The sequence below is a fragment of the Cryptomeria japonica genome, chromosome 1 (genome assembly GCF_030272615.1).
Source record: "Cryptomeria japonica chromosome 1, Sugi_1.0, whole genome shotgun sequence".
In the NCBI taxonomy this organism is placed as follows: Eukaryota; Viridiplantae; Streptophyta; class Pinopsida; order Cupressales; family Cupressaceae; genus Cryptomeria; species Cryptomeria japonica.
In genome coordinates, this window is record NC_081405.1 from 279,133,511 (window position 1) to 279,147,874 (window position 14,364).

The 14,364-nt window shown below is 34.4% G+C and overlaps 1 protein-coding gene and 1 long non-coding RNA gene across 2 annotated transcripts; one reads left to right on the top strand and one right to left on the bottom strand.

Moving 5' to 3' along the window:
• Positions 1 to 249: 249 nt before the first annotated feature.
• LOC131065387 (probable glucan 1,3-beta-glucosidase A) lies at positions 250 to 3,772 on the bottom strand. The gene is made up of 8 exons (XM_057999885.1): positions 3,506 to 3,772; positions 3,260 to 3,379; positions 2,696 to 2,890; positions 2,419 to 2,571; positions 2,146 to 2,315; positions 1,779 to 1,931; positions 734 to 1,086; positions 250 to 630 (listed from the first exon to the last, which is right to left on the bottom strand). Exons 1-8 carry the CDS (start codon positions 3,701 to 3,703, stop codon positions 449 to 451), a joined length of 1,524 nt encoding a protein of 507 aa, XP_057855868.1. The 5' UTR covers positions 3,704 to 3,772; the 3' UTR covers positions 250 to 448.
• Positions 3,773 to 4,396: 624 nt separating this feature from the next.
• Positions 4,397 to 5,658, top strand: LOC131065366 (uncharacterized). Its single transcript, XR_009111407.1, has 2 exons — positions 4,397 to 4,697; positions 4,837 to 5,658. It is a non-coding gene; the product is annotated as an uncharacterized LOC131065366 (long non-coding RNA).
• The last annotated feature ends 8,706 nt before the right edge of the window (positions 5,659 to 14,364 follow it).

A 14,364-nucleotide genomic window follows, 5' to 3' on the forward strand; every position in this document is an offset into this window, starting at 1 on the left:
TTGATAATAAGAAAAAATTAATATTATAACAATCACACATACATGTACCAAATTGAAAACTTTTGACTTGTTTACCCATACAAAATATACTAAAAATAAAAAAATGTATTGAAAAGTGAATATTATTATTTGAAATATATTTGTATAGTCAAATCATAAGTAATCAAATTTTGTATTGTTATTATTGGAAGGGATCACTATAGGAGACTCGTGGAAAATGCTATAATCAATAAGCATTATAACCAAGAAGACAAAATAATAAAGTTATTTACTTATTTAATCAATTTATAATGTATCTTCTCTTACAATGCTAGTGCTATTTGTAGTCACATGATAGTACCATTAACATTGAGAAATTATTTATTAACTTTCTCTATTTAATTTATTGTAGATATTTCATCTTTTCTTAGAGTTTATTTATTTTTGTTTAATCATGGTATATATTTTATTATAAATCTAGATATTGATTTTGGACCATCCATTGAAAGCTCCAATGTTCTTGAACATTCTTATGAGTCCAATAAGCCCATCCGAAAGAAGCCTTTCCATATACTTCCAATTGTGCTTGCCCAAATCTTTGATATTCTGATTGTGATGCACCTTTCACTTCCCACTCTGATGTCCATTCTCCTAATAACAAAAAAAAACCATATCATTAGTTTTATATATTTTTACTATAATATTCTACTAAGAAAAAATATTTTTTGATAATTTATATGCTTTGAGTTCTTACCAACATAGATCAGAGGACCATTGGCACTCAGTAAGATATTCAAAAGTGCAGCTCTATCATATTTGACAAAGTCTATGTTTTGTTGAACCGTCATGCTTTTGAACTTCTGGTCATCAAATAAATTGTAGTAATGCACATCAACTACAGTGCGTGTTAAACCATTATTCATTTGGAACAGTTCTTTGGGATCAGCACCACCAATTCGATTACACATCATCACATAAGCTGAAGAGGAGTACTTTCGGATGGTGTCATATCCTTTTTTGTAATATGGAGTTAGTGTATCCAATTGTATGGCAGTACGAGGCTCATTCAATAATTCAATTCCCAAAAGAGCACTGTCTTTGGCATACCTGAATCCACAAACCATATAAATAGGTTTCATACAACAAAATAAATAAAGATATTGAAATTGATGTTTCATAAACACATATTATTTTGAAAATATAATTTAAAGATTAAAATTCAGATATAATAATTATTTTGACCCCTTCTAAGATATATATAATTATTTTTCTATGAAATCAGAAAAAAAAAATTTTAAAAATGATAAATAAATTTATTTATAAATAAAAATAAAATCAATTTGCAATAACAAGAAAGACAAATACTTTTATTTTAATTATAATGTTATCTAAACTATGACTATTAATTATAATTGAAGATTGTCAAAACATTTCGAATCATAAATAGTATTTAAATAATGATGAAATAAATTACAATGAGAGGAAATCTTTATTAGAACCGGTTCTTCACAATTAGAACTGAGTGAAGCATACCATTGAAAATATTATTTATAGGAAACGAAATTATAGTTCACGAGAGTCACGTTTGATTTGCATTTATTATATTTAGGAGAAAGTTTGACTTGCTATTTGGTTGTTAACTGGCTAGTGATATGACAGGGTGCACAGACCAAAATTTAACCACTGGTCAACTAGTTATCTTACGTAAAAAGGACATTGTAAATTTTGAGGATTGATCTTCTATTAAATGAACATTAATGGCTATGGATTGAAAATCAAAAGTTTGTAAGAGTGTGTACCTGGAAGCAAGAAAGTCGATTACTGAGATGCTTTTATCAATGTTGTTTTGTGAATCCCATTCAATATACCCGTCTCTTGTGCCACTGTGCTCGTCTCCATTTTGGGAACCCGGGGCAGCATGGAGATCTACTATAATTTTAATGTTATGTTTCCTGCAACGTCAATGCACTTTTAGAGATAAAGCAAGACCCTTAAAAATTGAATAATTTACAAGGACAACTGAATTTATCCACCAGGAATTTGGTTAAGGAAGATTTCAGATGTTCTAAATCAATCAAATGTATGTTTACTGTCAATCTAGATTGTAAGGTGCAGAAAACATTCCTCTTCTTATTCTAGTTTTAGTTAGCCCAGGAGAATGCATACTTAGCCCAGGAGAATGCATCATCCAGCGCTTTGAGAGACCCTCCAACAAAAGGAGCTGGCGGATTTGGGTCACTTGCAATCCACCATCCCACAGGAATTCTGACGGCATTTATTTGATGTTGAGACAGAAAAGAAAAATCACTCTCTGTGATGAAAGTATTCCTATGGTCCTGATTAATGAAATTAGACATAATTAATAGAATTTTCTAATGTCGAATATGAACATGATTATCATAAAAAATAAGAAAGGATTGTGACAGAATATGAGATTACATTGAGGACTTGTTGTGCTCTGTTTCCAAGACCATTTGTGAGCTGATACTCGCCCTTCAATTGCCCGAAAGTATTCATCTCAAACGTTGCAGCGTTGTTGCCCCACCCCGGCTCACCTTGAAAATCGGCAGTTAACTGGTCTTGAGATTTTGCCTGTATAGAATATTCAAATACATTACGTGGTCTGTTATTTGAGGATTACATAAGCATCGAATATTAAAGGATTTAGATTTCCAGTCAAAAATAATATTGCACGTCCCATAACACTGCAAAGTACCTGCATGTACATTCCATTAAGAACTTTTATATGCACTTGGTTTCTATTGGAAGGGTTCCTTATGATCTGAAACGTTTCCCATGTGCTGGGTGTTGTTGTAACTGCATTCACAATTCCTCCTCCTCCATTTTGGGCTACCATGAATTTCTTATTGAACACTCTAAGCTGATAGCTTCCGTCTTTCACACGCCATATCTGTCACACAATTACATATTGATCCTACACCGTCAGTGGTTGTAATGTTAAATATTTTGTACATGTCAGTGACTATTGTTTATTCTTAAATTTGAATAATTTAAAATAAATTTATAAAAGATCAAGTTTTGTGGAGTACAAAATTGTGGGGTCTTAAGAGATCATATGAAAATTCTGTCCTCCAAGACTTTAGTGGTATAATACCCTCATTCCTTAACTTTTAAGAAAAGAAATTACAACCTAACACTCATATTCTTATATCAAATAACTAAAAGACTATAAAATTGATATAAAACCCCCAAATGAAAACGAAATTACTCTGCAAATCAGAATCTGGAAACGTAAGTTTTGGATATGGATATAAGATACCTTGAAAGTCTCCCATCCGGATGCGCTATTTCTGTTCACAGCAATTTTACTCCCACCTCCATCTTCTGCCACAAGATAGGTACCCAATGTGACAGATTTCAATTGGATTTGAGTTCCATCCTGCGAGAAATTTGTATTGCAAGTAAGAAGACAATAACAGCACAGAAACCTCAAAAAAACATAGGTAGTTTGCAAGAGAATTTCAGAAATTTAATGCAAAAAGCCTGATAGATCTAAGCATTATACCGTGAGATCATTGTCCGGAATGCTATCAAAGAGAGTTGGTTTTATCCATCCTTCAACAACGAGCCACCCTCCCAGGTTTACAGACTTGTACGTAGTCTGGGCGCATGATCTCTGTGAAAGGATACAGACAAGTAAAAGTAAACTAAGGCATAATAAATTAACTGGCTTGTCCAAATGACTGGATACTAGAGCTGCCATCTAAAACCTGGGCAACAAAAATGGCAATGTAAAAAAACCCTAAGGCTAAGCACGAAAATGGATTAACATGGATAGCCATTTTATAGACTTGGCACACTAACATTTCTTAGACGAAACGAGATCAGCGTTATCTCTACAGGATGTGATTGTGGTGTACCGTTTGTTTTTCAAGTCAATACGTCGCTGTCAGTACTGTTGCGGGTGATTAAGAAGTCAAGATTAAGAAGTCATACACGGCACGTCACCTTAAAAAATATCTTTCTCATCGAAACTGCAAACTTTTTCTAGGGGCGTTCTTATTTCTTTATAGAAGTAATCATTGACAGAAGACTCTATATTTTCAACAGTCGAATGGATAACTATATAACCATTCAATTTTCCCAACTGCGATGGTTTTTTCTCTCTACTTGTACCAGTCGTCGAAGGAGACCATACGTTACATGTACCATTTGTAACTCACGAGATAACTTTACAACTACAGGCGGCCCACTAGAATCAATAAATTTGTAACTCACGAGATAACTTAACAACTACAGGCGGCCCACTAGAATCAATATATTGTATACTCCTTATCCGTTGATCACGCCATTGAAGTCGTGATTTGTGGGCCCTCTTTGAACAGCATATTTATTACTATATGCATTTAAATAAATGAAAATGACTCATTCAATGGCTATCCAGTTCACTGTGGCAGAAAACGAGAAATCAGCGAACAAAAAACAGGGAAAATCCTACGGTCCTATGGTAGAAGAAACGAAAAACAGGGAAAATCCTACGGTCCAGATGGTTTCAATCGTCTTGCAACTCCTGTAGAACACTGTGAGCCGTGGATGTCCAAAGTTAGCCGGTCCACTTCATATAAGTAACGCCTTCGGCGAATCAATGTGAACTGGATAGCCATTGAATAACAAATTCATGCACATCCAAACCTTCGACCTGCAATCGAAAACTTTAAAATTGGTCAAAATGTCCATTAGTCCAGTCGTTCATCGCTGTAATCCTCTTTTCTCGCCACTCTCTTTAATTGGGCTCTTCTGTTTACATTTTGAGCTCTTCTGTTTACATTTCTTCAATATTATAATTAACCAGAAAATGGTAACAATCCATGAAATTGTGTGATGCTTTATAAACAGGAGAATGAAATTGTCTAATATGGAACGAAGGGGTATCACAGAGGATTACGCATGTGCATTTTGTTTGCAAGTAGCATGGAATGGCAAACAACAAGGCCTCATGTATGCTTCTGTTCGCCCTATCATCCATCATCTATAGTCCATTCATGAAATTCGATGATTGTAGGATATGCACAAATTGCCTTTGTTGAGAAGGCTTTAGAAACGTTCAAGCAATTGCAATTGGCAGGTGTGAAGCCAGTCTTCGCAACCTTCATCAACATCCTCCCTGCCTATGCTAAAGAGATTTGAAACAGAGTATGGAGATACATCATAGGATAAAGGATAGCGAATTTATTTTTGTATTTTCAACTTCCCTGGCAGACATGTATGCAAAACGTGGAAGTATATACAAGGCACGTCAATTGTTTGACAAAATGTCTAAAAAGAGAAGTCACCTCAGGGGACGCCACGATTCCAGGATTTTCATAAAAAATGGATGTATTGTAAAGGGTTTAGAAACTTTCAAGTTGGCAGATGTAAAGGCCAACTCTGCAACCTTTGTCATTGTCTTCCTAACCTGTGCAAAATGAGAGCTTTGGACCAGGGTACAGATAAAATCAGATTTAGTGGTTTGCATGACAATATACAGGCAGATTCCTTGCTATTTCCCACGCCATATTACCTTTCTAGTTCTCTAAGTTACTTGCCTTTTCATACAGCCAAAAATGAAAGTAGACTAGCTTACAACTTGATTGGATATATTTCTCTAGCATTAGGTTTTCTAGGATTACTTTATCTGTCAATTTTCTAATCTAAACCAAACAAGAGAATTCAGATTTAGTTCAAATTTCAAAATCAACTAAATTAGTATGAACTTAGGAAATACAAACTGGAAACTGAAAAAGGAAAGAGAACAATGGTCATCTCAAATGCTTCTTTAGAACTGGATTGGACCATTAAGCAACATGTCTAATAAAAGAAACTACTTTTGGTTAGTGTCATACTAAATTTACACAATTATTCTCTAAGCTCTTTAAGACTATTTTTCAAATCCAAAACTTTGGATTTGAAGCATCCTACATCTACATAGAAAAAGAGAAAAAATGGGAAAGAAGAAAATGTTAAGGCAATTTCTCAACAAGAGCACAAGACATGGAGTGTTGGGTTTTTCATGGTGGAACATAAAACTCCCAACACAAGGATCTAGAAGGCTACCTTGAGCTCTATCAATTAATATCCATCAATGTCTTTCATATATATATTTTTTCTTAGTTGTTAATGTGTTTATAGTTTTAATATTTTGTCTTGATGTATGTCCTTCATTAATACCCTAGTTTTTAGGTTTCTTCCATGAAATCATTGACTTAAATTAGAGCAAAATAAAGTGTGTTTTATAGCAGGCTTATGCAGCAAGAATATGTGGGAGTAGTCATGATGCATTTGCATTCATATGGTGTGAAAGCTTTCATATTAATTAGCGGCATTAGTGTAGCAACTTGCAACATGGTATGAAGATTCAAAATGGATTTTTCAAAAAGGATATCTAGCATGAATGACATCTACCAATCCACTTCCACACACCAATGGTTTTTTGAAAGTTTGTGAAAGATGAATTCAAGCAATTTTTGGAGTTTAGTTAGTAAAAATTTATAGTTCCATTTCATGACACTGATGTGTTGCCAATCTCCAAGTGAAAGAAGATCATATCTAATTGCAAGTATAAAATTTCTTATGCCTTCATGGCTCATCAACTAATGTCAATGACATTTTCCGTATAATTTACATTACTTGTCAACTATGAGTATTATAAGAACAATGCTATGGGTAAGGGAGCGATTATTTCAGGTGTTAAGTTTGTAGTTAGACTTGTGTTCATCTAACATGCAATTTCATTATTCAGGCAAGCACATCTATATTAGTAATTGATTTGGAATCTAAAACTTTTCTCAATAAACCAACAATTGTGTCAGTATTTTTTTCGTGTCTATAATTGTGGGTATTCCATCATCTAATGATGAGGGAATATCATTGACATAGAGAGAAATTCCTTTTTAGACATCTACCAATCCTCTCACATCTGCAACTCTCTCAAAAAAGTGATCAAGATCAGATCTCTTGTATTTTCTACATTTTAGATTATAGGTTTTCAAAAAAAAAAATCCAATTTTGTAGAGGACAATGCATATCCTACATTCATTGCATTCCATGGGATGACATCTCCTTGATTCAATATGCCAAATAGTTAAAGTGCAAATAGTTTCACAATTTACATACATATCCAACAAGTTAGTTAGTTAAAGTGCAAATAGTTCCACAATTTACATACATATCCAACAAGGTAGTTGCATCTATAACATCTAACAAATATCTTCCTTGCATTATGCTTTGATAAATGACAAACCCTAATCTAAATCTCATGTCTTCACACAAGCATGAAGAAAGCAAAAAAATATTGTAGAGACTGAATTTGTATGTGCCAAGAACATTCACTTGAAAGATTTTATAAACTTTTAAACAAATCAATTTTGTGCATATTTTGCATTCATTGCAGGCCATGAGACCAACCATGTCTTTGGGTTGATTCTATCAAATTATTTGCATGTGTTGTTTATGCACCCACAATTTTCTTACACATCTATGAGGGTAATTTTAATTGCAACATATCATGAAATCTCTCTAGCCTTTCACGTTTTAATAGATTTTCATATTATTTTTGAAAGATCCTTTTTTGCAACAAAATAGTTGATCAAAAGTTTCTCTCTTTTCTATATTTATTTCTATTTATACTTCTTCTCTCTCTCTCTCTCTCTCTCTCTCTCTCTCTCTCTCTCTCTCTCTCTCTCTCTCTCTCTCTCTCTCTCTCTCTCTCTCTCTCTCTCTCTCTCTCTCTCTTCTTTATCACACACACTCCCTTTACTTTTCTCTATTTATCTTCTTGTTTCCTCTATCACCCTTTCACTCTATTTCTCTCCTATTTTTCACTCTCTCTCGTTATATTCCCCTCTATCTACTTTCATGGCCATTGCTTTCCTAAAAGTTGTTTCATATCTTGATACATAATTTTTTTCAAATACATATCTACGTAATACACTTGCCACTAAAATTTAAATTTCATTTCAATCAAAGAATGTCAAACGGATGAAAACTATAACTTCAATGTTAGATTGATAGTTATAAGCAATGTGGAGATTATTTCATTTTATTTGTTGTCCCTTGTAATGTGTGAGACCCCACATTGGGATTTGAGGCTAAAGAAAAGGAGAATATACCCTCTAAAAAAAAAATCCCACATCCACCACGAGGAAAAATCTTATAGTTTTTAAAAAAAAATTGTTAGGACATTGACAATAATTTTGAATGGATTCTCCAAGCAATAACATCTATAGAGGACAATAAAAAAAATGGTAGAGAGGAAATAAGTGAAGGTAATTCCATTTTAGGAGCATACAAAATAGAATGTTAGGTTACCCATGGGGTAGATATAATTCCCAACACATATTTAGAAGACCATCTTTGGCTCTCTACCAATCTATAGAGGACAATAAAAAAAAATGGTAGAGAGGAAATAAGTGAAGGTAATTTCATTTGATGAGCATACAACATGGAGTGTTAGGTTACCCATGGGGTAGATATAATTCCCAACACACATTCAAAAGGCCATCTTTGACTCTCTACCAATTAACAAGATTTCAATTTCTCTAAGTGAACATAAATTTCATCAACTTTGCACAATGTAAACAAATTGAGCCATTGTATACAATCACCATGTTCTACTTTTTAGATTGTAATTTTTTTTTTCCCTTACTATGTTGAGGACAATGCATATCTTGTAATTATTACATACCATGGGAAAACATGTGTTTGAGGAATTATTTATAATTGCTTTCTTAACAATTTTGAAGAAACCTCAATTAACATTATATTGTGCTTTGTTTCAAATATTATACTTTGCCCATACAATTTTGAACTTATCAAAAGGTTCTTTGGCATACCCATTGCACACCAAGGTGCAATTGCTAGTTGTAAAACTGAGTGTAGATCACCCTTTTAAATCATTTTTTATAGAAAAGGGGCAATCCAAGTGACTAATTATCATTTATGAGGACGTAGTTATTCTCGCTACAAAACATGTCTAAGATATCATAACAATCACCATACAAAATTTCATACAATTGAACCTACACTCACTTGCTAAAGATATTTTTAAGTAATTAGACAAATTGAGAACCCATGAATTGTATAGAGATACAAGGATTTAACAAGGTTCACCAATTTGGCTACATTCACAAAAAGCAAAGCAGGGCATTAGCCTTTATTATTCATTTGCAACTTACATACATAAGGTTTTTCCCTTATATATGCAATAGTCTTCAAAAGAAGATGAAAGCATACAAAAGGGAAGATAAAATGAACAATCAAACTTCACATCCAACAAAAATGTAGCACTGTTGGGTTTAACAACTACCACCATGATGAACACAAGGGAACACAAATAGGAAACATTTTAAAATCTCTTTCATGCCCAATGTAATTTTTGAAATGAAAATGGTGGAGCTTTTTAATATCATTATCCTAATTAGCTTGGTTAGTATAGATAGGCCAATGCCTTAGGGAGACTTGGACTCCCCCTTAGAAGGGTAGGGGGAGGTCATGGGTGGATTAATTGTTCCAAGAGAGAATCACCTATCAGAACAATAGGTTGGTTCCTAATGTATGAGATAGGAACACATAGATATTGATTTTTGAGTATCGAATGCCTTGTAGAAGTTGATGATCAACTACAAGAGCCAAGGTTCATTTCCAAGAAAAATACCTATCACACAAAAGAGATCAATCAAAGATTGTATGCTCTATGGCAACCAAAGAATTTTGTATTATTGCACAAAGACTGATTGGAACAATTACAATATATGAAAGAATCCTTATAAATGATGAATGGAACCTTAGGTGCAAACCCCAATGCTAAAATTATGAGAACTAAAGCAATGCAAAGTAGGAGATAAAATAGTTCAACTACATGCTACAATTAATGCTAGAAATGGAAATTCTAGATAATAAAAAGAACCTAAGTTTATCTTAAGTTAAAAAGTAATTAAAGGACATAATTAATAAATAATTAGATAATTATCCTAATTACTTCAACACCCCTGCTTATGGTTAACTTAGAGATAAGCTAAAGAGATAATATGAATGCATGCATAAATGAGTCCCAACAACTAGTCTTGATTAGTTACTCATGTATAAATGAATGCAGCATTGACAATCGAAGAAAAGGAGAAAAACCTAGTGGAAGAAGCTCCTCTCCAAAAGAGAAAAAAAAATGAAAAGAAAGTAAATATGAGAAACATGAAGGACTCAATATATCTCCCCAAAAACTACATCGATCACATAAGTACAATAAAGATTTCCCCCAACAGGGAGAAAGGAAGAGAAGATGTATTACCTGCATAAGAGACGAGCTTGAATCCTGAAGATGAGGGCTCGATGACGAGTCGATGAAGATCCAAGAGTAGTGAACCATGTTCTTCCCCTTTGGAAGAAATAAATAAATTGGTCAAGGTTAAAATAAATCCATGAAAGCAGTTGAAAGGAATAGTTTTTAGATGTGTGTCATGAAAGACTATTCAACTATCCAAGTGTTTGAATAATGATATGCCAAATGAACTAAAACAAATCTAAATTTTTTTGAAGATACCTAATGAAAAACCATTGAAGACACTAAAGATGTGATGACATAAATGCTCAAATTACCATCAGGGAGGAATGGAATATCCTTAATCATATTCCCAATGTTTGGAGTGTGTGATGTATCAAATAACCCCGCAGTATCTAGCAAGTACTCATCCCACTCTGTTGAAACTAGAAGGGGACAACCAACCCATTCAACTAAATTAATCTTTGAAGAAGAAGGAGGTGGATGATCAACACGAGTCTTAGGAGACAATGTGGATGACTAAAGCATGCATAGGCTCAATTAACCTACCTCTCCTTTGATTCCTAATCCACTCTCAATGCATGAGAGGTAGGACTTGTAGAACACAAGATATCACTGAGAGGGGGGGTGAATTAGTTATATAAATAGTTTCAAACAATGTGTGCAACTGATAGGATAATGAAAGAACTAATAAGGAATCACACACAAGAGCACATCTCATAACATTAGATATATGAGGAAAATCCAATTTGAGAAAAACCTTGGTGAGAAATGTTGTTGGAGATCTACTGCTCCAATCCAGCCTCACAGTGAAATAATAGTTTTACACTATTTAGGGAACCAACCCAAGAAGCACCAACCCCTAGCAATTTATGGGCACCTACCCAAAGGACCACCAAACCATATTCTATTTTGGCTCTTGAGCACCAACCCCTACACCAAGCACCCACTCAGTGAAATGCAATGAGATATAAATCAATACAATGATAAACACCTGGTTACAAATGAGTTTTGTAACACCTGTAAACTATTCACTCAATCGGTTAAACTTCTTTTTTGTTTCATTGCTTCTCTGTTGTACCGGTCTTCTATTCTTACTTTCTAAATCCTCTATCAACTCAGTTTCAGCCTTGCCAGATCTTCTCTGAAAATCACTCTGCTCTCCTTCACTCTCTATTTCTCTCTTACTAGTTTAGACACTTTCGGTTTAATAGACTGTTATACTCTGTAACAGTTTTCCAATTATCTTAACCCATGTTGATTAAACCTTCCTTACTAGTTCCTCTCCAACACTCAATCACTTCAATATTTTTTATCTCACCAGACTGATCAACTCTTGTCTCGCAAAGATTCACTGTATCATAAATTTCTCATCAAGCATCCTCTATCAACCTTTTTAAGTTTTCGGTCTCCATATTTATATATATGCTTTCCTGCCAAAACAAAAACTCACACTTCACGCGCTTAGGGTTTTCTTCACCGACCTCGATCCATATAGAATCGAATCTCATCTTTCTTGAATCAACAACCTACAATAGTACAATAAAAAATCTTTGTCATCTTTTATTCTTCCTATGAATGTTTACTATATTTAGCAAATTGGACTCTGTTCATCAGTCTTGATTTTGTTGATCACAATAAATGACCTAATAGTTTCTTTGTCTAGATCAACTAGACGATCAAATATCCTTCTTCGATCATGATGTCAAAGAATAAAATCTTTGCCCTTCGATCTACTTTGAGCCGCAATCCTCTACAACTGATCTATGATTTTTGTAGTCGACATTAATACGGACTTAGTCAGCAACTACCTCGCTGACACACCATTCACCTACCCAATGCACATTTTCCACCTAGAGTCCATGTGACATCTCTGTTAGCATCCAACTCACTTGATTGTGTTGGTTCAACTTTGGTCACCGACTAAACATGCTAATGGTATACACTAACCTGTTAACCTTCATATCATGCACTTTAGTATTCTGTCGATTAGGTCATGTTATATCGGATTGCATTTACTGGGTTTGCTTGCTTACTAGTTGATAGACTTACTGATTGACATCCCATACCAGTTGACATCAACATGCCAACAATCTCCAATGTCAGTAACAATATCTTACATATTGGCTAACATACTTACCAGTTGATATCAATGACAATACAATGCCAACAATCTCCCCCTTTGGCATTGATGACAACACCCATGTTATTGGGTTAATCTCCACAACCTGGGCTTACAATATGCACTAACTCCAATTACACTTCTTTCTCCAACTTCAAGACTTTATCCCCCTTTGACAACAATGACAAAGGGCCAGGGTAGCTTTCTAAGGTCTCCCCCTTTGTAGATAATTCATCCGAGTAGGCCAAACTACTTTTCCCTTTCACCCTATGGTGCAATGTGTGATTTTTATTAAGTAAAAATTGAATAGACACTGAAAAATAACTACAAACATGGACCGATGAGAACATTCTTCCCCAGTTAATTTACTCTCTGAGTCAGGCTGATTGTGACTTTGGTAGATAGACAAATTAAATAGACAACTTTTGAAAGTCCCAAACCTGATTTCCTTTTTGATACTAAAAATTCTGCCAGTCCTCTGAATTGAAGAGATACCTGACACAACTATGAAAATCACAACCAATTTGGGGATGTGTACTCTCCCCCTGAGTACAACATATGGTCCAAGAGTAAAAAATGTATGGCTATGAACTCCCCCTAAACCACAAATCTCCATACACAATTAAGTGCATAATGCTGGTGAGAAAACTCCTAACTTGTGTCTTAGATATTCAAATTTGTTTACTGGTAGAGGTTTTGTAAAGATATCAGCAACTTATTCACTTGTAGGAACATATTCTACCTTCGCTTCTTGCTCTACAACCTTCTCTCTAAGAAAGTGGTGTTTGATAGCAATGTGCTTTGTCCTTGAGTGCATATTTGGATTCTTTGAAATGTTGATTGCACTTGAGTTATCACACAAGATTGAAATAGGATCAGATATTTCTATCTGAATGTCCTTGAGAGTCTTCTTCATCCATAACACCTAAGAACAACATGTAGTAGCAACAATATTTTTTGCTTCGACAGTAGATAAGGAGACTGAATCCTGCTTCTTGCTATGCCATGAAACTAACTGATCACCTAAAAAGAATGCACCACCACTTGTGCTTTTTCGGTCATCAATATGGCTTGCCCAATCAACATCAGTGTATGCTTGTAAAGTGAAATCTCCTTGCTTTGGATACCATAAGCCATAATTAAGTGCTCCTTGTAGGTACCTAAAGATTCTTCTAATTGCATTCTCATGTGTCTTTTTAGGTGCAGCTTGAAATCTTGCCACCATACACATTGCCTGCACAATATCCGGTCTTGAGGTAGTAAGGTATATTAGACTACCAATCATGGATCTATACAGGGTTTGATCCACTTTAGGTGACTCATCAACCTTGCTCAACTTCCATCCGGTCACCATGGGGGTACTTATTGGTTTATTGTCTTCCATCTGAAACTTCTTCAACATATCTCCGACATACTTCTTTTTGAGAGATAAATATTCCTTTATCTTGTTGTGAAATTTGGAAACCAAGAAAACATGACAACTCTCCAAGCATTGACATCTCAAACTCTGATTGCATCTGATCAACAAACTCTTTACACAGGATATCCTTGTTGCCTTTGAATATTATATCATCCACATATAGAACAACTATACCAAGTGATTTCCATCTACTTTTATGTACAGATTACTATATGCACTTCCCTTTCTGAAATCTTTCTCCTTAAGATACTTATCCAACCTTGAATACGATGCTCTTGGAGCCTTCTTTAAACCATACAATTCTTTCTTCAACTGGCATACAAAAGTTTCATCATCATGTAGCACAAAACGTTTCAGTTGTTCTATGTAGACTTCTTCTTCCAAATTACCATTCAAGAAAGAAGACTTGATGTCCATTTGAATACCTTGTATCCTTTGAAGGCAGAGAATGCTAAGAACATTCTAATAGCCTCAATTCTTGCAACCAGTGCAAATATTCTTCAAAATCAATTCCTTCTACTTGAGAAAACCCTTTGCACACTAACCTTGATTTATGCCTGACAATCTTAC